Genomic DNA, 23854 nt, shown 5'->3' on the forward strand with positions numbered 1-23854 from the left:
TGTGCGTGGGCACGTTGTACTCACTGTCAGATGGTAAAAATTTGGTCCGTAGTTGCGCGAGCCCCCATGAAACCCACCTGGTGAATTACAATGTAAACTCACAATGAATAACACAGTTCTAAAAGGTGACCGGACGAGAGCCATAAATACGATAGCCATACGGACGGTTGCCATACGTACGAATGCCATATAGACGAATGCCATAATGTATGTTTGCCATAACGGACGGGAGCCATACAGACGAATGCCATAATGTATGTTTGCCATAATGGACGGAAGCCATAATGGACGGAAGCCATAATGGATGGAAGCCAAAAGGTCATCACTTCTAATTTTGGACGAAATTTTGCATCTACAGTGAGCAAAACGAGTAAGATTTTTTCAGGAAAACGCCTCCCCATCGGACTAATTGACCACCAGATTTTTGCCTGACATTTTATTCGTGTTCGCCAGATTTTCCGGAAAACCTGTTGGCAATCTTGGTTGTGGGTTTGTTGAAGTAAACTGGTTTCGAACGCACTGTCGTTCGGCATCCGTACGACGTGCCCGGCCCACAACAGTCTATCGACTTTCGCCAGAAGTACGATGGGAATCTCCTCAAGCAGTGCAAGTAGCTCGTGATTCACACGCCTCCGCCACTCTCATGGATACTTGTATGAATGAATATGATGTAAAAAATAAGGAATATTCATACATGTGATGTGAAGTAGTAATCCTCAGAGCGAAGACTTAAAGAATTGCTCAAAGACCTGCGTCAGTTAGTTGCTTACAATTCTTTACATACTTTTGGCTGTATGTATTGCTATAAATATATTAAAATATCCAAAAAGCGAAATTCTTCTTTTGAGCTAAAGAGAACATTAGTTAGTTAATGATCTGTAAGCTGATATTAATTCTTTATTATTTTTGCTTAGCCAAAAGTTGCGCGCCCAATGACTATTATCTGTTTTGAGAAAGTTCCTTAGGCCAGTAAATAAATACCGTTCATCAACTGCAGTTTAATGCAGTTGAATCAACTGCAGTGGTTTAATTAGTGAAACTGCCAAACTCTGGAAACAAGCAGTTAAATTTGCACAAATGATATGCAAATTGGTAAAAATGATATTTCAAGGCGTTTGTTAATAATATAGTAGGGGGAGGTCCTATTTGGCCGCACAGGCATCTACGCCCGGACACTAGCGATTTCTCAAAAACAAGGAATGATAAAATTATTTGGAAAGAATAGAACAATAGAACCATTAGAGTACTACAGTTTCATTCTTTCCAACTATTTTTATCACTGTTGTTTTTGAGAAATCGCTAGTGTTCGGGCATAAAGGCCTATCCAGCCATACAGGACTTCCCCCTAAATTATAAATTTGTGAAACAAACCGTTGAACATCTGTAAAATGCCACATATTGTCGAATGTTATCTACATTCGTAGTTCTACGTAAACGCATCCGTGTCCCTGGGACAGACCTTCCTACTTTTTATTTTTATTTTAATGTGGTTTATACCATTACGTTATACACTCAAATCTCGTCTACGTCCACTATTAGGGCACGTAAAAAAAAATCTTTCGTAAAAAGGAGGACGTAATTCAAATTACGAACGTAAAAAAACGAGACGTAAAAAGAAATCACTTAAAATGAATGGACGTAAAGCGAGATTCTAGTGCATATGATTTAAATATAATGCTGAAAGCTGCAGATTACTTATGAGAGGTAAAATTCTGTGCCAATATTGAACTCGGATCGTCGGGAATGCTAATCTGGAACTGCAGCAGGACAACCAAATAGGTAACCATGGTAGCCAGTAGCTGAAAAAAATCATAAATTCAGTGCTAGAAACGACCATAACTCAGTATCATACCGATTTAAACAAAGTCCTGTTCACGTCGAAGAACCCTCCAAGATTGATACTGGAAGGATTTATTTCCGTTGCCCGCAGAAACATGTTGATCTCCGTCTGGGCATCCGAATTCATCCAGCTCAGTTCCACCATGAGCAGTTTCTTCTGAAAATTCGTTCTCACATTAAACGACGCATAGTGGGCTTCGTCACAAATGAAAAACAGAAGACCAATGCTACAGAAGGCGGTCACCGCCAATCCGATATCCTTAATTCCGAACCCATCGGAAATTTGCGACAATAACCCATAGATTGACAGTGTAATGATGAAAAACAAGTACAGACAGATGAAGGTGAAAGTGTAACAGGTCGCGAAGCCAGTGTTTCGAGCCAGTTTACTTAAACGAAGCCACAGCGAGCGATAGTCCGATACCATCGCAGCTGGACCGACGTGTCTCAGCGCCTGGAAAAGCAAAAAATAAATCCATCATCCCAACCACTACTGATCTTCTAAATACCTTTTGAAAATCGTCGGCTAAAATGTTAGCAGTTGTGCTCAGAGTTTCACACGTTATGTACCAATATCCACCCATCATGTAGATCAGCGTATCCAGAATGCAGTAGAGAATGACCTGAATCAACTCGAAATCCACCATCGTAACGTGAGTAATACCAACGGCAGCACACGACATCATCGGCAGTAGGACAGCAATCAACAAAGACTTCGTCTTGAGCTGCAATGCCAAATCGCGGCCAGCCGTTTTACGATACAGGACCTCGAACTCCACCCAATCGTTCAGCAGGTCGACCACCTTTCGGCTTTCGTACCACATCATCGGAATAATCAACAACGGTAGAACATTAACGATGAAAAGGTACGCAATTACGGCTTCCTCGAAGCGACCTTCCAGCGTACGAACCATGTGGATCTTACCAATCAAGATGAAAATGACGTAGGCCTTAAAACGGTGAGTAGAACTGCTTTCAAACTACTTTCTGTCATCATCACTTAAGGACAAAACTCACCGCTAACAAGAGCAAAAACGTTGCACAATAAGCCATAGCTGGGCTTGCACAGGTGAACATCGTAACACCCATTGAAGGCCTTGTAATCGGTAACACACTCAAGGCTCGCAGAACCGAGTAAATTGGTTTGGAATTTTCATAAACTATATCCTAGAACCAGTGGCTTTTGAGACTGCATAAAATCCGGCAAAAAGTTAACGATTACTTACCGACTTCAATTCCGCACCGCCACCGAACGCTTCTCTTACTTCCGGTGGAAATCCAACCCGATTATTAAAGCCGTGAAATGGCCTAGCCGTTGGTTCATCCTGCAAGGCAGGTGCTACGTTCAGGAATCTAATCTGGTGCTTTTGCTCCGGTTCCATCTCGACATACTGCAGCGAATCCTGGTTGAAGTATAAACTCATACTGGCTGTAGTGCACTTTCGAAGCGTACAAATTTAACCGGTTGACTGGAGATTTCTGATGCAAAACATCCTCTTGCTTGCATTGAAATACGGCTTAAATATCGCTCGTTTAGAATCGATTAACGGATAAAGTTTCTTTTTAAAAATTTAAAACTTTCGGAAAGTTTTCTTCACTGTTGTTGACCTTACCGGGAGGAACACTGGCTGCATATTGGGTTCGTTGCGGTGTGCCAAATCCTGGTGAATTTTATTCAAAAAATAACATGATAAATTATGAAACCTTAACAATTATAAATAGCTAGGAGTCTGTAGCTTTTGACCTACATAATGGAAACATAAGTAAATATTTTAGAAACTTGTAATATGGTTTCGTATACACTTTAATAACGAATTTTCATTTATGTTAGACTTTATAAAAATATTGCTCTTTTTCATTATCAACGTGAATTTTCAAAATCATAAAATAGCAATTTGCATAATCAAAATCTCTAAATCTATACCTATAAAAATGGATTTCTGTCTGTCTGTCTGTCCGGATGTTCTTTATTGAATCAAAAACTATTGAACACATCGGTGTGAAAATATGCATGTAGAGGGGGGGCTCCCATACAAATACAAATTTCCTCATAACTGGAGAACTAATCAAACAAATGAAACCAAATTTGGCATGTGAAGGTTTTTAGACCCCCTACCACAGGGGTGAGGGGTCCTAATTCATCATAGAAAAAAATTTTGCCTCCGAAAACACCCACATGCCAAATATGGTTCCATTTGATTGATTAGTTCTCGAGTTATGAGGTAATTTGTACTTCATTTGTATAGGAGCACCCCCGCTCCTAAAGTGGGGAGGGGTCCTAATTCACCATAGAAAAAATTCTTACATCCAAAAACCTTCACATGCCAAATTTGGTTCCATTTTCTTGATTAGGTCTCGAATTATGCAGAAATTTGTGTTTCATTTGTATGGGAGCCTCCCCTCTTAGTGGGGGGAGGGGTCTCTAACCATCATAAGAACCTTCCCTGGCCCCAAAAACCTCTACATGCAAATTTTCACGCCGATTGGCTCAGTAGTTTTCGATTCTATAAGGAACATCCCTACAGACAGACAGACAGAAATCCATTTTTATATATAAGAAGATGAGTTATAAAAATCAGTATTCTGTTGTGCTGTATAACATATTTGTACAAACCGTGTTATAAGTAACAAAACGAGATAGAATATTGGTAAAAACATTTGTGTGTCGTAAGTTTTTCTATCGGATTTATAACAAAGAATTTAATAGAAATATCAACTTAAGTCTGTAATATTTTTGTTAGAATCATATGATCGAGAAATGTTTAAACAATAACATCGGTTGAAGAAGAAGGGTAGTTTCGCACTCTGGCGTACTTCCCAAGCACAGATATCAAATTGGTATAGGTTTAAACGTCGTAAAGAATCTTCGACCTGTTGGAACGGGGAGTTTCTGTACTTTTTTGCAAAAAACACGTTCAAACTTTGATGGCACCTTTTCAGTAGAATCAATATATATAGAATGCCAGTGTCGCTGTTTTTCTACAGGACTCATGGTCCCAAGTAGCACTCTTTTGTCACTTTTGGTTGCTGCAACCTATTTATGACTGAAATTAGTCGTTAATCGGTTACCACAACGAGTTTATAACAACTGTGCTGGTAGGGGTGGTAAACATGGTGCTAATAATCTGTATCAAGTCTGTGAATCGGGAGCTTCATTGTCAAAGTTGCTCATTGTTATTTATCTGTTCTTTATCTGTGCGCTGGTTGGTGCTGTCATCAGTGCGCTCATCATGCCGTTTTCATGCCAGTGAAATGTTTTTAAACGTTCTTTTTCTTTCGTCCGGATGAATTGAATCCCACAACTGCGCCCTTTTGCACCGATTTTTTCAGAAATTTGAAGCAAGCCTTGGAAGCAAGCGAAGTTTCCAATCACATTACTTGGCAGCCATAATTGAAATTTTAAACTGGTTGTCAAAGTTTGACAATGAGATTCCCCTTTTGATGAATCTCAGGCACACACACATATGCATATATAATGTATATACATTATCTGAGCATGTGTGATGTTTACCACGCGCACTGCAGCGACACTGGCATTCTATATATATTGATTATACTACCTTTTCCAATCAATCAGGATACAAGGATTTCTAGTCGGGCAAGGCTTGATTATTTTCAGTTTTTCAATAATGTAAAAGCAAAGCCTAGGTGCTACATTCCGTTATCGAAACTTGATCTTCTGTTTTTATACGACAGACTTCGCAGCCAGCTGTTAGAGTGCAGGACAATTGCAGGGCCAGTTGCTACGATCCTATTGACTCTAGCAGCCTCTTCCAGTTGATATTCGAACATACGACGACTCGCTTATTAGACCAGCGTTCTACCTCGAAGCCAACTGGGAGGCATTTTTCAATAGTGTACACTTACGAATTAATAGCATTCTTCATTTGGGCTAACGCGTAGGAGGTGTTCCGATCGGTTAGTGCAAAGATATTGAAAATCCATCGGGAAACCGCTAACAAGAAAACATCACTATCGGTCACAGGCTTAGAGCTTAACCATATACACCATAGTGTAGTCCTGTCGATCCAGAACTTCACTGCACTGCTCGTATAGGTGTAGCCTATGGAACTTTTTTGAGAAAACTTAACTTGAAATGCCCATACAGGGCATTTGACTTAATGGAGGCGCATGGTACATTGTGAATATCCTAAACGTTTAAGTAACAGATCAAAAGGAAAATGATATTGTTTGAAAAGGATAATTAGATTATGCAACAAGCTTTTCTAAAATCCCTTTTTCGTTCATCTGAAAGTGTTATTAAACTTTTCTCCTCGTTAATTCCGGTAGGCATGTTTGGTGTTCTGAATTGAAACTACAAATGTAATTGAAAAAGCCAAAATTCGTGCAAGATTGTATTTTGCATGTTGCGTATCTTGAAAAATCAAGACAAAATTGCGCTGGTGTATTAAATTCATATGGATGTTCATCAATGAAGACATTCCGATACCAAGAATACCAGGATTCCATAAAAACTTTCAAGCCTTGGTACCAAAGCATGTCTAGAACTGCGCCAATACATTGTTCCGCTTTGTCAAGATGATGCCATTGAATTTTATTACATACGTTTCGTATGAGATCCTTAAATGGCCGATTAATATATATATCTGCCGTTTACAGAACCGATGTTGAGTCAGGCGGAAGTAAAATGATTTTCAACTTTTTCTGAGCGATTTACGGCTACTCCATCATTTACTTATAACCGGACCACGAATTAATTTTTAAAACTCTGTCATCTTAAACTATGTCCAATAACACCTCCTTCGTCCTTTACTTACTTGACTTTTTTGGCGACAATCCACTTTTCGAATCCATGCCGAATTCAGGAGCCGTCTCCACATTTCTCGGTCTTAGGCTGCCGCTCCCCAGTAACCCCTAACACCTGCTGCTCTAGCAGCTACGTCAACAGCGCTCATCCAACGGGTACGCGGTCTGTTTTCGCTGGTCTCTCATCCAACATCCTTGCTACGTGACCAGCCCATTTCAGCCTGCCGTGGTTTAGTCGCTTCACAATATCCGCATCTTGGTTTACTTGGTAGATTTCATGATTCATGCGATTCATGATTTAAGACGCGTGTTCGCTATTTCCACAGTTCTACGGTTAACACCGATGATACCGATGTCGCCCGCAAACGCTAGGAGCATATGAGATTTCGTGAAGATGGTACCGATTCTCTACACACCTGCCCTTCGTATAGCACCTTCCAATACAATGTTGAAAAGCAAATTCGACAACCCGTCATCTTACTTCAAACCACAAACGCGTCCGATGTTTCACCCGTTATCCTAATGCTTGATTGGAACCATTAACAACAGAACGTTTCAGCCTTATCAGTTTTGTTGGAAAACCGTGTTCGAGCATAATTTGCCACAGCTCATTGCGTTTAACTGAACCGTACACCGCCTCAAAGTCTATAAACAAATGGTGAGTCTACAAGTTGAATTCCCGGAATTTCTCGAGGATTTGTCGCAAGGTGAACATTTGGTCCGTTTGGAGCGTTCCTCTCGAATACCGCACAGGTATACGCCAACAAATGTTTCCTGCTCTGAAAAACAGGATACGGGAGAGAACTTTGTATGCATAATTGAGGAAAGTAATGCCTCGGTGATTGCTGCATTCGAGTCAAAGACCTTTTTTGTAAATAGGGAACATGAGATCTTCTAACCAGTCCGTAGGAATTTCCTTCTCAGTCTATACCTTTTAGTATAACCCGATGGATTGTACCCGTTCTTTCAAAAGTACGCTCCCGATTTTCAACAGCTCTGCAGGGATGTCATCCTTTCCCACTGATTTGCCATTTTTCAGCTATCTCGCTGCTTCTATGACCTCGTCCAAAGTTAGTGGATCCATCGCTTGTCCATCTTCAGTCGTTCTCCTATTTCTGTTGAGCGCTCCATCTTGTTGATCATTCAACAATGTATCGGAATGTTGTTCCCAACGCCTAGCCACCTCCTTCATCCATTACTTGGCAATTTCACTGCCCATCAAACCAGATTTGCTGGAGTATATTTGCAAATTTCCAATTGCTGTTTTATTCAACATGATACGTACAAAGAAAAGGTAAAGAAGAATGCTTTTTTCGGTTATCCAGCAGCAAAACTATTGTAAACATCTCTGAACGTTTGTCTCAATTATGCCACCGTATTTAGTTAAATAGAGATAAAATACCGTCCTGTATCGTAAACGAATAACTTGAATTGCAATTAACGTATTATCAGTATGAGAAAAGTTTAATAACACTTCCAGGTGAACAAAAAAATGATTTTAGAAATGCTTGTTGCGTGATCAAATCATCCTTTTCCAAACCATATCATTTTCTTTTTGAACTGTTACTTAAGGGGGGGACCCTACTCTGGAAAGTCGGAAAAATCGAATTTTATTTTTTTGCATTTTCGAGACGTACATCTTCAGAAATGTCATGCCAAAAGGATTTTTTAATATCTGATCTCGTTGAAAACTCACGGCAAATATTGTGAAGTCACCTCAAGGGAAGTCCATTGCTGTACGAAACTTTGAACGCGTTTTCCCCAAAACCATGTTTCTTTAGCTAGCGGTACGTGTATCTCAGAATCTAGTGGACCGATTGGGCTGAAATTTTTTTTCAGCATGTAAAAATGAATTATCTAAATTGTTACGTAGCCGTTTTTTGATATCTCAATTTTTCAATTTTTAATGAGCTTTTAATTGGCGATTTTTGATGAAAAACACCTTTCTTTTCGAAAAATTGCCGCCATTTTGATAATTTTTCGAATTTTCAAAAATCGCTGGGTAACAATTTTGGTATTAACCTAAAGCTTCAAAATCATCCTTGAAATCCGTTCTACGATACTCCGTTGGTTCCCGGCACGTACCACCAGCAAGGAACTATTTTCTAGAGGGCATTCACGCACCCATCTGCCACCAGCATAATATTCACTATTCTGGTATCCAAATAATACAAAATATATCTGCAAATATACCTTAACCAATAACCAAAAGACCTCAACGCTTAACTATAATTCTAGCATCTAAAAAATTTACAAAAATGTTCGGTCTTCCAGAGTAGGGTCCCCCCTTAAACGTTTCTGAAATTCACAATATACCATGCGCCTCCATTAAGTCAAATGGCCATACAAATTTCAAGTTAAGTTTTCTCAAAAAAGTTCCATAGGCTACACCTATACGAGCAGTGCAGTGAAGTTCTGGATCGACAGGACTACACTATGGTGTATATGGTTAAGCTCTAAGCCTGTGACCGATAGTGATATTTCCTTGTGAGTACAATTTATATATTTTGGCGAATTGAATATCTTTGTGGAAAAACGAACTATGGAGCTTGAAAAATATTTTATACGTGAAAAACGAAATTTTATACAACCGAATACAACTGTAATGCTGATCCGAGTAGATAAAAACTGACAAATCTCTGTTTTCATCAATGATTCTGACCTGTAAAACCACACATGGTAGTTTTTTGTCCTTTTTATTGATTTTATCGTATTATCTACTATGGTGCACCATTTAAACTATAAAAGTCAGAAGTGTCCAGTATTGGGAGGACTTCCCCTTATAAACCCAAGGCTGTGCTTTGCAGCATGGAACCTGCTGGATACCGACCGATCTCATTAATCAGCCTCATTTGCAAAACCTTGGAAAGGATGATAAACCGAAGGCTAACACACTTTTTAAAGACCGGAAAGCTCCTTGACCGCTATCGACATGCATTTGGACCAAGACATGGAACGGGCACATACTTCGCTGCCCTAGGGGAAGTTCTGAGCCAGATGAAAGAGTTTCAACTGTAGGTACATCTACATTTGAGAAACACAGAGAAAAGGTTAGTGACCTTTCCGACCGAAGACTTGGAGAGCTATCGCTACTTCTGTAAACGTTTACTCAGAGTTGGACCTAGAATGTAGGAGTAAAACTGCGTAGCTATGGCCTACATTATGATTTTGGGGAAACTGAAGTATCAATTGTAACCAGCGATCACATCTTATCTTGCCCATCATTGTCGAAACAAATGCATCTAAATGGAAATGAAAGAGGGCTTCCACAAAAATTACCATAATGATATATGGTCGGTGTTGAGTCAGGCCGAACCAAGTAACAAAACTCTGATTTCGAGAAACACGCGTTCAAAGTTTGCTGCTCTGTATGGTTCATACGTATCAATCGTTCGAAATCATCTCATAACTCTGGCTGTTTGCAACATTTGTGTAGTCTGATTGGACTAAAACGTAGTTTTGAAAATTCTTGATCGTTTGCTGTCATTACGCATTTTTTAAAATTTTGCGATTTGGTCCGGTCTGGTTTAACACCGACCATATAACACTACAAATTAAAACATTCTGATTAGATTTTATGGACCGAAAGCAGAATTAGTCGCAATCTGCAGTAGTCTCCCCCACGTGATATACCCGTCGTTGGCATTCCCATATTCCTGTCGGTCATATCTTCAACACTTCTATTATAGAATTAAAATATTTTTTCAGATATTCTTTTTAGAAAATTAAATATCCATCTGTTTTAGCTCCATGAATTTTATGAATTCCCATAATAAAGGAATACCTAATACGTAATGCAAAGAAGGCTGCCGCAATAATGGAAATCGCCTTGCAAGAAGATGTTCAACAGTAGCTTTAGTGGATTAACACGGTACCTGGTTTATTTGCAATCGTTTAGTTAACAAGTGCCACTTTGCGCAATGACCTGACGATGCTAACTTTTGTCGAAAATGATCGGATCGGTGAAGGTACACAGTGAAAAAAAAAACAACATCGAACGCTCATAATTCACCGCTCCTGGGCGTGATCTTTGCCTGTGTCTATACGATGGGAAAAAAAAGTTCAACCCGCGCATGCAGCGCAGCGGCGCACTTGACTCGGTTAGGGTGGCACCGATTGTCGTCATGATGGCCACGGGCTCGATCACTTAATTCGTAGTATTTTAGAGCTGGTAGAGTGTTGCAAGAGTTGGAAATTGTGAATTGCCCGTTATTACCGTTAGTCGTCGAATGGCAGCCGGGCAGCGAAGTAAAGCTTCGCAGCATGTGATCACCGGTCTGTAATAATTGCTAGTACAATTTCACGAAGGTGCTTCTAATCCGCCACTCTACTCAGGGACGCTTGTTTACATGAGGTGCTATGCTAGGTTTGGCAGTTTTTTTGGAATTGCAAATAGTGATTCCAATCATCTGTTGCCATTTTTCAATCGCCGTGCTTAACAATCCCTCATCGTACTGTCTGTATCGCGATAAATGGCATACATTTATCAGCCATAGCAGGTGGAATGCGCCATTCCGCGTAGTTCAGACTATGAATCGGATATCAGAGCTCATGATCGTTTTTCTACTGTGTGCGGATCAGAATCTACGTGATTAATTACTACCACTGAGGATCAGTTACGAACATTAATTGAATTAAGATAAATGAAATATTGAAACGATTCGTGCTCGAAGTTCACAGCAGGCAAAGAACTTAACCGCACACGTTGATGAAGGAAATTAACGTTAATCACTTCCTTCGGCGCAGGCGTCTTTCAGGCACATGTGATCGGTCAGCAACTGCCAAAACAGGAGCAGGTGCATTCGGTGCGTCGGAGGCGGTGAATTGTTGACGCGTTTTGTCGGTTTAAATTGCAAACCACCGATGGTTGTGTTGTTGCATATACTTAGTTATCGCTACTGCATCGCCGTCCCTAGAGTGAGCTAGCTTCAAATGGAAATCAGGCCGTAAAATAGTACGTGCGTTGCAGCCAGATCGGCGGTGCCGCCGGATTTGCTGTGTACCGAAGTAATTAAATTGTCGCTACTTGGATTTGAACGGCGTCAAACGGCGAACCGGGAATGATAAACGGGTTACAAGTTGTTCTATCAACCAAACGATTCGAACCATTTAGGTAAAGGATTGAAATAATAATAATCTTTAAAAACGATCGTAGATTAGTTTGCAACTAGACTTGACCAATTATGGACAGCATTGATTCATGCTCTTAGCTATAGGTAAGTTCATCCCTTCAGTATGAGATAAAAATAGTCTTGAGTGGTTCTCATCCCAAATTGTCGAAGCCAACGTCATCGATGACAGACAAATAAGGCTACACAGCAATTGCAATGAATTCACACATACATATTCACAAATACGTCATCGGAAACTCGTACAGTTTTGTGTCTCACCAGACTGGTGAAAAGGAAATAACTCATCACCTCCCCGTCGTTCCTTACCGGGTGTTGGATTGACGTGGGGAAAGTGTGTATTTGGAATGTGCTAAAAGCATAATTCATTGCTTTGACATTTGATGGTTAAATTTCATGACGACAATAATCAATAATTTCGAGGAAAAGCAATAAACCGCGTTTTGGTGATCGTACTGTATCGAACATAAAGAAGCACCAAGGTTGAATGTGTAACACCTATTTTTTTTAAGTAGGACCGGTAGTCCTGTCATAGAGAACAGGTTTGGCAGAATGTCATTCACTAACTATGTGTAACCGACACGAAAAAATAAAACCCGATTAAATCTACCTATTGTTGAAAGGAACCTTTGTTATACCATTTTATTTGTCATTTGAGTTAGAAATCGACATGTCTTCGGAACATAATTCAACTCTTGTTAACGTTGTGTCATATATTATCAATGCGTATTTAATATACTATGCATATGCATTGAATATACTGAATAGCTTAGTGGAAAATGTGTCTTTCTAACGAAAGCAATAAAAAATTGTATGCAAAGTTATTGATCAGTTATTGAGATTTGAAGAGGAACGCTACTCTGTAAAGTTGAAAAAAAAATCGATTTTACAAAAAGCCCGCCATTTTGATAATTTTTCGAATTTTCGATTATCACTAGGAAACAATTTGGGTATTCATCTTATGTTTCGAAATCATCATTCAAATCCGTTCTCCGACACTCCAGTGGTTTCCACAAAATAAGCGGTTTCTTGTGAGCATTCACGCGCTCAGTTGCCAACAGTATAATAATCACTCTTTTTGCATCCAGAAATTCCAAAATACATATTCAAATACAAAACGCAATACTTAACTTTAGTTTCAAAATCTGAAAAAAATTACGAAATTGCATTATTTGACGACTTTACAGAGTAGAGTCCTTAAGAGTTTTTTTTAAACAAATCAATATATTTCGCAACTACTAAGAGATAGACAGTTTTACTATGTGTCTACAACTTTTGTAAGACACTTTATGTTTTGGATGCACTAAACAACAAAAATTTGTATCACCCAATAGATGGATTCTCGGTCACCCTAATAATGTAAAAAGATGCACCTTATAAACTTCTCTAAAGACACCCCTTGAAAAATCATGATTTTTTTACTCTCCTGTTTTTGAGGTTTGGCCCCGCTCTGCATTCTCTTTGATAGCAAAGAAAACTTTGCTGATAGTTTTCGTAAGCAATTTCATCCAATTTTTATCAAATAACTTTTGACCGGTAAGACCATTTCGCATCAAATTTGGCAGATATGTTCAGAGCGTTAGGACCTCTCGTTTGATTCTAAAATAATTGAAATCTGATTCATCTGGTTAAAATCGTTATACATTATTGTAAATTTTATTGTGTTACATACGATTACTCATATTTTCCAAACTAAACGTACAATCTAAAAACAAATCAATGGTGACCTATGAGGCTATAATACCATTCAAACAAGACTAATGGTATTTTTTTTGAAACGATGGTTGATGAAGGGACGGTAGGGGAAAGAAATGAAAATTTTGGTGAAGAAGGGGAAGAGCGGAAAGGAAAGGAGGGGGGAGGGATATTGGTAGCTACGCTTGACAAGTAGTCATTTTGACTCCTACCTTTTGTCCAATGCTGGAAGGTGCATGAGTCGAACCAAGCTATGATTATAACCGGATTCGAACCCACAACACCCGCCAGGGCCGCCCCTTCTTCACCAAATTTTTCATTTCCTTCCCCTACCATCCCTTCATCAATTGTAGAACCATCGTTTCAAAAAAATATTAATATATATGTATGACCGCATTTCAAGGTCAAGACGAAAAAACTTGATATTAGTCTATTTCATAGGAACGGGGCCTTCCCTCGAAAACCCGGGCCGAGAATCGCGCTAACACACGCTGACAGACGAACAACGTCACGTGCAGTATCTTGCAAGTCGTAAGGGCTGGCATAGGTCGTCGTCCTGAAAGTAAAAAGTAGTTAGATTAAGTAGTTAGATTAAAGGTAGGAGTCAAAATGACTACTTGTCAAGCAAAGCTACCAATACCCCCCCCCCCCCTTCCTTTCCGCTCTTCCCCTCCTTCACCAAAAAATTTTCATTTCTCTCCCCTACCGTCCCACTATGGGCCAGAAATTAAAATTTCGGGACAAAAATATTTGCGGTTAAACGGTATGTCTCAGCTCAATGTGGTCTTCGGCAACTTTTTGAATAAAAAATTGATGTATATTTTGAAGGATTACCTACGAATGGCCGAAACACAAATGGCCGAATCACGAATGGCCGAAACACAAATGGCCGAAATAACGAATGGCATAATATACCAAATGGCCGAATCACGAATGGCCGAATCACAAAAGGCCGAATCACGAATGGCCGAATCACAAATGACCGAAACACGAATGGCCGAATGTCATATTCGACCGAAAATATTCATAGCCTTCAACCTGCGCAAACGTTGGGTACATGCTGTCCTTACTCGCTGCCGCTCGTTCGGACTTAACTAAGGGATAATCCCTAATAGACAGTAAACCTAGGAAAATGCATGCACCTAAATAGTAGTGGTTTCTGCAGGGGGGCTGCCCCCCCGCAGTGGCCGGCGCTTCCGACGGCGGGTCACCGGCGCACACTCGCGGCCTACGGCCGTCTCGCCCTGAATCATCTAGGAAACATTTGCTACTAACACGGTAAATACGTCTCGCACCTTATAATGAAGATGGATTTATAATTAAGAAATATGAGATAAAAACCAGGTAAAAACAAGTTTATTACCCTATCACTAAAGCGGCCGAAATATTTCATTCAATATCCCGCCGTGTCCATCTTTGTTGACCGCACATAGCAAAGCCAACAGTTGTGTCCATTGTTGTTGAACACGGTTTGCTTTCCGCACGGTAGTTGGTAGTTGTCCTGTGAAAAATGAGTGCATCCGGCGATTCATCCGATGTTGCTGGTTTCAACGATGAAGAAAGTGCACCTGTCGTCAAAATTGTGTTGTCGCAGAGAGGAAAACCGATGCTTTCCATTGATGGGGTACTATTCAATAAAAACAAGCAGGTAATGTACGCAACTATTGTTGGTTCCCATCACCTGTCAATGACCAGGATCATCACAGAGCTGCGGGTGGAGCAAAAGGCGATAGAGAGGAACATCCTTAGAATTCTTCAAGGGGATGTTCCGAATTCGCGCCGAGAAATAGACGAAAAAATCTACTCGAAATGTGTTAATGCTCACAAAATGAGCAGCAAAAATTTTGTTGACGCAGTTGCGGTTTTATTAAGCGCTAAACAAAGGCGTTCGTTAAGCATGTTTTGTTTGTTTAATAGTAGTAGTTTGTTTTTTGTTTGATTAAAGTTATTTGTTAACTACTTGCCAATTCATGGTTTTTTATTTATTTATTTGACTGATGTTAGGCTCTGCCCATTATCGATATTAAAAAAATGTTACATAGTTATTACCTACTAATTACAAATAATTTACATAAAATATCCTCAGATTATCTCTAATTTGCTTCTTGGTCAATTCAACATTTATAATGTCACGATGATTGTTAAATGTGGCCATCATTCTATACATTGGCTCATTTCTGGCGTAATTTTGAACTCTATTTGTCAAACGAAAAGGTCTAACACGTCTTAACGACGAACGTCCATCATTCACGGTCACTTGGCTTAATAAATATGGCGAATTATACCTGCCGGCGAGTATGTCCTTTAAGAACAGAGCATCTGTCGTACGCCTTCTGCTCTCCAAGCTTTCCGTTCCAACAAATAAGCATAACGATTTATAGTTAGGCATCCCTCCGGTTCATCCTAAATTCCGCAGGGCATAGCGAATAAATTTCTTTTGGATTCGCTCAATTCGCTTTTTGTGCACTTCGTAGAATGGTTGCCATATTACACTTGCGTACTCAACACCACTTCGTACCAAGGCATTGTATAATGAGATGATAGCATGCGGATCCTTTAATTCTCCACTGAGTCGTTTGATAACGCCAAATAAAGAATTTGCTTTTGCAACAACCTTTTCAGTATGCCGGATGAAGTTAAGCTCGCTGTCCATTTCTACCCTCAGATCGCATACATGGTCTCTTCTTGGTATTATTTCACCGTCCATGGAATAATCAAATAGCAATTTATTTGTTTTTCGGGTATAGGACACCAGATTACACTTCTTCGCATTAACTTTTAGGCCGAACGTGCAAAATCCGATGAAATGTTGTACACTATCCTGAAGAATTCGACAGTCCTTAACAGATTTCACCGGGAGAAAAACCTTCACATTTATTGAGTAGTTAATTAGGCATTCCGAAAAATTTCGGCCTTTCGTGATTCGGCCATTCGTGATTCGGCCTTTCATGATTCGGCCTTTCGTGATTCGGCCATTCGTGATTCGGCCTTACGTGATTCGGCCTTCTGTGACTGTTATTGAAATTCGGCCATTTGGATTTCGGCCATTCGTGATTCGGCCATTTGTGTTTCGGCCATTCGGTACCAGCCCATTTTGAAGGGTTCGTCCAATATTTAAGCGTTACTTAAAGAACAATTAAAGTAATAACTTTTTGAGTAAACTTTTTTTTTTATCTTTTTGGTTTCAAAATATTAAAGATAAACCAACTTCAAGTAATTTTTCTGAAGATATGAAACTTCTAACTTTTACCAATTTTCAGCAATAGACATTTGTTTATAAACGACCCCTCAAATCATATTTCTTCTTGTAACATGTTTATTTCAACAGACAGCTCAATGTAATGTTCTAGAAAATATTTTGCACATAAAAGAGGAATATTTTTGCTAAAGACTGTTTTGCTTTATATGCATTAATTAATAAGATATAATTGATTTTAGGTTAAAAACCGTCTGATGAAAAATCCGTATATCTTAGCCATCTGCAAGTATCTGCAATTAGTTTGCATACCAATTTGTAGGGAATTATTAAAGCTATCTGCCCAAATGTGTATTTCAGAGAATACATGGGAACAGGCTTGTTATTTCCTCACTCATTGTGCAAAAAGTGCAACATTTTTTGTTCCACACAATGAGCAGAACTGCTTTCAGAAATGAGAAGTAAATCCACACAATGAGAAACAGACTAAACACAATGAGAAAAACTGACGTGCAGAAAAATTTCTTAATGCGCTCTTTAAATGAGCAACTTTCGGTTTTGCTCCCGGTCCTCTCGGTAGCTACAGCAGTAAACCTGGAAATAAAACAACCGGTGCGCGTACAGCAGCTATAGACTCAGAGGCGTCAAGACAATCAAAAGTCGTTATATTTTGAATCTTAGCGGAGAATTGCCTTTGTTTATAATGGGACTTTCCTGTTGGTACGCGACAAGAAGCATATGTATGGGGATTCAAATGTTGCCATATCTAAATAACATTTTTCGCACTGTTGCCGTTGTGACATGCCTAACCATATGATGCAGTTGCGTTCACGGGCAGCCAAACTCAACTAAATATACTAAATGTAAGAATCATGATTCAACTGCATTAATGGATTAATATTTTTCTGATGGCAATGACCGCTACTAACAATCGTCGTTTTTTCTCAACGCACTACCCATGTTAAAACTACCCGTAGTTGTCATACGTCAGCGCATCGCATCAACTTATTCAAAGTGTATTAACATTCTCCTCAATGAGTAGCACAGTGTGCGGTTGCTCATACAACTGCGTTCAGCAAGAAAGAGCACAGTTAAAACGAAACGGAGTAGAATAAATCGCGTTGAAGACTGAGCACAGTTTGAATTTTTCTCTTCTCTTTTTTTCTTCTGAGGAGGTGCCATCCCTGCCTGGGAATATCATGGCTGGGAATACCTGGGAATAGAGCGGATTTTTTTTTTCATACATTTTATAACTTAATAAATATGCGTCCTAGCGTCAAACGGTCTTCACAGAAAAAATGTATTCCAACATACTGACTAACTTTGTAGAACATTTGAAAGCAATAAAATAATCACGTGCAAAGTTATTGCGTGTAATTGATTTTTAAGTGCTCTTTTTAACACATCATTATATTTCGCAACCGGTAAGAGATAGATAGTTACTTTATTCAGCAAAGTTGTTTATTTTAGTATGTTCTGCAACTTTTGGAGAAAAAAACTTTTTTTTTAATTATTTAAGAAAACAAAAGTTTGTATCACCCTAACAGGGGAATTTATGGTCACCCTAATAGTGCAGGAAGATGCGCTATATGTTATTATTTTACTTCTCCGAAGACACCACCTTTGAGAAAATACACATTTTTCATCAGACAGTTTTTAACCTAAAAACAATTATATCTTATTAATGCAGAAAAAGCAAAACAGTCTTCAGCAAAAATATTCCTCTTTTATGTAAAAATAAAAAATAAGAAAACTTATCCAATTAAATTCTACCATTGACCTATGAGGCTATAATACCATTCAAACAAGACTAATGGTATTTTTTTGAAACGATGGTTGATGAAGGGACGGTAGGGGAAAGAAATGAAAATTTTGGTGAAGAAGGGGAAGAGCGGAAAGGAAAGGAGGGGGGAGGGATATTGGTAGCTACGCTTAACAAGTTGTCATTGTGACTCCTACCTTTTGTCCAATGCTGTAAGGTGCATGGGTCGAACCAAGCTGTAATCAGAGATTATAACCGGATTTGAACCCACAACACCCGCCACCCGCAGTTGAAATGACTGTTTAATCGGTACGAAGAATGGAAAACGAGTATTATGTCTGTTTGTCTGTGGTTAAGCTTTAAGCCTGCTCTGAAACAAAAACCATGGTATCTCGCACAATTTTGTAGAAAACGCATGCTTTTTGTAAGTACACCATGAAATAACTATTCAAATTTACCATAATTCTTGTACAAGTAATATGTTCTCAGATAATTTTACCACCTTTCATGGTCATATTTAGTAATTTTGACTACGATTCTGTTATTTTTGTTATGTATCGAGGTAACGAAAGTAACGAAAGTAACGCATAGTAATTTTGACCAGAACACTGCTTAAGCTAAACAGAAATCTTTTCTGCAAAAAATCACTTGTGTGTCCTCTTAATTTTACCCTCTAATATGGTAACAATTACCATGATTCTTGTTTCAGTGTGTGACCGATAGGGTAACCAACCTATTTTGGACCTCTTCAGCAGCTGTACATAATTTGGACACTTCCATTTGATTTTGCTGTAAGTGTCCAAATTATGTACAGATGCTGATGGGGTCCAAAATACGTTGGTTACCCTAGTATTCGCTATGTGCGCGAAACGGTGCTGCCACCTTCCCAAGTTTGTTAATTTATGAAGTATAGCTTGTGCGCAAAGTAAATTGATATATACCAGGTATGTGACAATGCGAGCTGTCATATACACTTTGCAATAACACATCTACACTAGTTCTGAGATTTTGAGCATTTTGTATGAAAAATTAGCTAATTTTTATTTAAAAATCGTTGGATAAACAAGATTTGCTTGTTTTTTTCTCACAGCTTTTATGTTTATACTTGGAAGATTATTTCTAATGTATTTTCACGGATATATCAAAGTGCATCATTCCAAATAGCAAGCGGAAAATTTTTCGTCAAAACGGTATCAAGATGTTTCAGAGAAATGTCCTTATATCACTTTCCTACGAGTAGTAAAACAAAAAAGAAATTCTTTAAAATGCTCGGACATGATTGTTCAACAAGCAACATGAGCAACACTTTTATCAGCCTGCGATATTTTTCGTCTGATTTCTGGTAGACTTTTAAAGTGTTGATTATCATCCAAGACTGTTTTGTAGCAATCTAAGATTACTTTTTATGGTTACTACGTATATATATTGAACAACGTGAGCGGACAAATTTAAAAAGGTATCACCTTGGCACAGTATATGGAACATGTCTCGGATATGACATATATGACGTCATTTCAAGGTAGAATTTTCTCATCAATATTAAAAAAGTAATTTCTAAAAATGATTTCAATTTAAAGATTTCAAGTAATAGCACAAGCATCTATACGAATAAAACTATTTTCTAAAAAAAGACATCAAAAGCAAATATTCAATAGCATCATGCAAGCAAAATGTTGGATGGAACGTGTTTTAATTTAAGCAATATACCAGGCTTAGAAGCGAGATCGTGAGATCGTGAAGTATTAGAAACATTAATTCACTTTTCAATTGCACATCGAAATAGTTAGCAAAATATGAATAGTTAGTTCGTTATTTTCCAAAGTGAAAATTTTCACCCATGTTCTCATTTTTTTACGCAAAATTAAAGAAGGCTACAAGTGCAAATGACGTTGAAATATATTCCGTAGATTTCATTGTAAATGTTCAAATATTTCACTGGAATAATATAGCTGCATTCATTAATTACAATTAATTTAGTTTTAATTTTCATGCCATATAAGTTCCACCATATTTCAGAACTATTTCTTCTTCTTTCTACACACACTAATGCAGCCCTCGATGGTCACATACCTGGTATATATCAATTTACTTTGGGTTGTGCGCAGGTTTATTATTGCTGTTGCAGTTGAAAACCGTATAATAATCGACTTGCGACATTCGGTTTTATTCTATGAGAGTACAAGAGATCGATTTGTGCTTACATAGCGAATTGTTTCTTTGTCAGCTAATAAACATGAGATAAATATTGTTGCTTTTGTGTTTTGTCATGATCATGCATTGTCATTTTAGTAAATAATCGCAATAATAAAACGCTTAAATTGTACCTGATGGTCCCTTACAGGTAGGTAGAGTGTCCATTACTCGAATACATACCCTACTGTGTTACCTGACTCACTGCGAATATGCGTTGTATTCGCAAGATCGTGTTGGTTCGAAAGGTTTCGAAAAATATCGCCCTTGTATCGAAAATATCGTTAATTTTGATCACTAGAAATAACGTATAGCAGTCGGCTTAACTTTTCTGTTGGGGAAGACCACGGCTTAGTGGTGTAATTGGTTAAACAACACGCTCAACTAGAGATTGGGAGCTGTGAGTTCGACTCTCACCTTCGCTAAGTCTATATTTTTGGCCTAATGTCAAGAATTTTCAGTTTGCCTGAATCTACATTTTTCGCATTAAGCATTTATTCTTCCCCAATACTAAAAATAACGTACTTAAAATTTATGTTTCAAGTGTCAGTAGTGCGTAATAATTGTATTGTGAAACTGAATTGTTATTTATGCAACTTTTTACAAGTTAAATGCAATAACAAAAGCACAACTTATAAAAAATCGTTTGTTATCGATATTAGCTGCATATGCGTTATAAACGGATAAAACGTATGGTTACGTTTTATTTTAATAACACGTAGGGTAACCAACGTATTTTGGACCCCATCAGCAGCTGTAGATTATGTGGACACTTCCAATTGATTCTGCTGTAAGTGTCCAAATTATGTACAGTTGCTGATGGGGTCCAAAATACGTTGGTTACCCTATATATTCGCAGTGAGTCAGGTGAAACAGTACCGTGTACCCCCGCTGGAATGACCTTCCTTAATCTGAACATTTTTAATCTGAACCCCGTTGGTATGAATGCGTTCACATTAAAAACTGATCAAGCGTCATACACAATTGACGGTTAAGTTGACCGGGCAAATTGAAAAAAAAAGCAAAAAAACTTAATACGTTTCCTCTTGCTCAGAAGCTTTGGCAATATAGCTCATATGCAACTTATTTCTCTCCAGCACCCAAAATAGACTATTTTAGTTGATACTGTCGAGCCAATTTCCACTTCTACAATCTGGATGTTCAGAATTCGAGCATATTCGACATGTTATCAAAACGTTTGTTTTCGTCAAATCAAAACAACAAGGTTATAGCACAGAGAACAGACATTCATCTTAATCTCGCAACGTGTGTAAAACCTCAGCAGCCATTTTGAAAGTAAGTGGTAATGCTCGCGCTACGTGCCGCTCCCATCACTAAGAGGATTGATTTTGATTTTTAATGTCTGTTAATGCATATCAAAGTATTCTTGTTTTCACCAAGGCGTCGCTACAGCAACTAGTGTGTTGTTGCAATTTATCCAACCAAAAATAAAAGTAAACAACATTTATCAAAAATAGCAGTGCTTGAGTTATTCCTTTTTAACTCATCCGTGAAACTATCTTTGCGTAAATAAACCAACATTTTTGAATTTTGGTTCAAAGTGATTCTGTGCGGCTTCCCGCACCCGTTCGTCTATATGAAAGTCTTCATAGCGGTAAGGTTTTCTGGAATGTGATCAAAGTTGAGAAGGCTGCTGCAGGTGCCGCCGCAATGGTGTCAGGCGGTACGAATGGTGCGTTCAATTATTGAAAAACTCTAAACACTACACCTATTTCCGGTAATTATCAAATAAAATAAAATCTTGAGATGCCTTTTGGTTTCTATGTTCGATTTTCAGCCAGATTCTATAAATAACATAAACAAAGTTACATCCGTTGCTACAGTAACACGGAGGATAATCTAATAAGTTTGATTCAAACATTAATTTGTTGATAAACAAAAGAAAAATGAAACTGTTTTGAACTAAGTTTTTGTTGGCTCTGAACAATAATTTCGGTTTATTAAGAAAATGTTTTAATGTTGGAATTAAGCTTTGAATTATATATTATACTAAATAGTGATTTTGCTTAAAATTACCTAAAATTTAGTTAGTGCTAATTAACAGTTTGTCTGTTTCAAACAAAACAAAATTTATTTTATAATATTTCAATTAACCTCTAGTTATAGCTTAAAACAAACTATCATTATGGATCATTTCAACGCGTTATGATGCTTGTACTAACTGCAACCCAATTTTTTGTTTGAAATAAACCAAATAAACTGAAGTGTTAGTTAGGAACAAAAGATTCCAGTGGTTTTGCTTTCTCTCATAAATGCACATTAAAGTCGCAACTTCGCCGACTTCTACCTACCGGGATTATTCGGACATCAAGTAAAAATTAATTTCGATTACGTGGTGCAAGTGTATTATAGAAGCTAAATCTAGCTGTCCTAAATTGATATTGAGGTAAGCATAATTGTTTTTCGTTCTACAAACTTTTTGACTAAACAGCAAATATTTTGCAGCTTCCATCGTGCAATGTCGCATTTCATCAAAAGAAAAATTATTTATTGTGTGAAGTGGTGTAAAGGTATAAATATGATAAAATTTCTCATTAGATAATAAATATGTATATTATATAAGCAAAGAATTCTTTATAAAAACCGTTTATTTGAGAAAACATTTGAGAAATTTCTATTAAAACAACCAGCAAATATTGTAAATGCTAATTAAAAATATGTCTGATTCAAACAACTACGATGCATATTCTAACTAAAGCTTCATTTACATTCAAAGAAACATTTTATTTGAAATAACCAAATTTTTGTTAAAATAATATATAGAATCTGGTTAAAATTATCCAATTATACTTGCTAAACTGAATTGTAGCTGCCAGTTTGTAATGATGTAAAATGGCATTTTATTTTAAACAACAAATATTGTGAATATTAACCGAATGTTTGTTTGTGACCAAATCAAACTGATATTTTGTTTGAAATAACCTAAATTTGGTTTGTTTTGACCGAAATTTTTTCTCCGTGAACTTATATCAGAGTAGCCAGTATTTCGAATATGCAGAATATAACAAGACTATATATTAAATTTGGCAACGAGATTGAGTGTACAGTCAAAATAATTTTCACGTCGAAATTACGGAAAAGTTATATGCATATTTTCCATCAACTTTCCCATACTATTTACGTGAATTTCACGTAGTTTGCATTAGTATGCGTGCATTTACGTGGAAATCAGATAGATGTTATTGTATTTTCCAATAATGTTCAACTGAAAGTCAAGTAAATAACTCCCTGTAGAGATATTTACGTGATTTTTCA

General features: G+C 37.9%; 1 protein-coding gene across 1 annotated transcript; it reads right to left on the reverse strand.

Moving 5' to 3' along the window:
* Positions 1-1691: 1691 nt before the first annotated feature.
* LOC128741714 (gustatory and odorant receptor 24) lies at positions 1692-3263 on the reverse strand. The gene is made up of 5 exons (XM_053837699.1): positions 3066-3263; positions 2857-3006; positions 2349-2789; positions 1853-2293; positions 1692-1799 (listed from the first exon to the last, which is right to left on the reverse strand). The coding sequence occupies exons 1-5, from the start codon at positions 3261-3263 to the stop codon at positions 1692-1694; spliced, it is 1338 nt and encodes a 445-aa protein (XP_053693674.1).
* Positions 3264-23854: the final 20591 nt, after the last annotated feature.

Source organism: Sabethes cyaneus, chromosome 3 (assembly GCF_943734655.1).
Source record: "Sabethes cyaneus chromosome 3, idSabCyanKW18_F2, whole genome shotgun sequence".
Classification (NCBI taxonomy): domain Eukaryota; kingdom Metazoa; phylum Arthropoda; class Insecta; order Diptera; family Culicidae; genus Sabethes; species Sabethes cyaneus.

Bases quoted from the DNA above. Each gene is read 5' to 3' on its own strand.
- LOC128741714 (XM_053837699.1), bottom strand. From the start codon at position 3,263: ATGAGTTTATACTTCAACCAGGATTCGCTGCAGTATGTCGAGATGGAA. The intron at 2,790-2,856 runs GTGAGTTTTGTC...CACCGTTTTAAG, and splicing joins CGTTTTTGCTCTTGTTAGCG to GCCTACGTCATTTTCATCTT. The intron at 1,800-1,852 runs GTATGATACTGA...GATTTTTTTCAG, and splicing joins ACAGGACTTTGTTTAAATCG to CTACTGGCTACCATGGTTAC.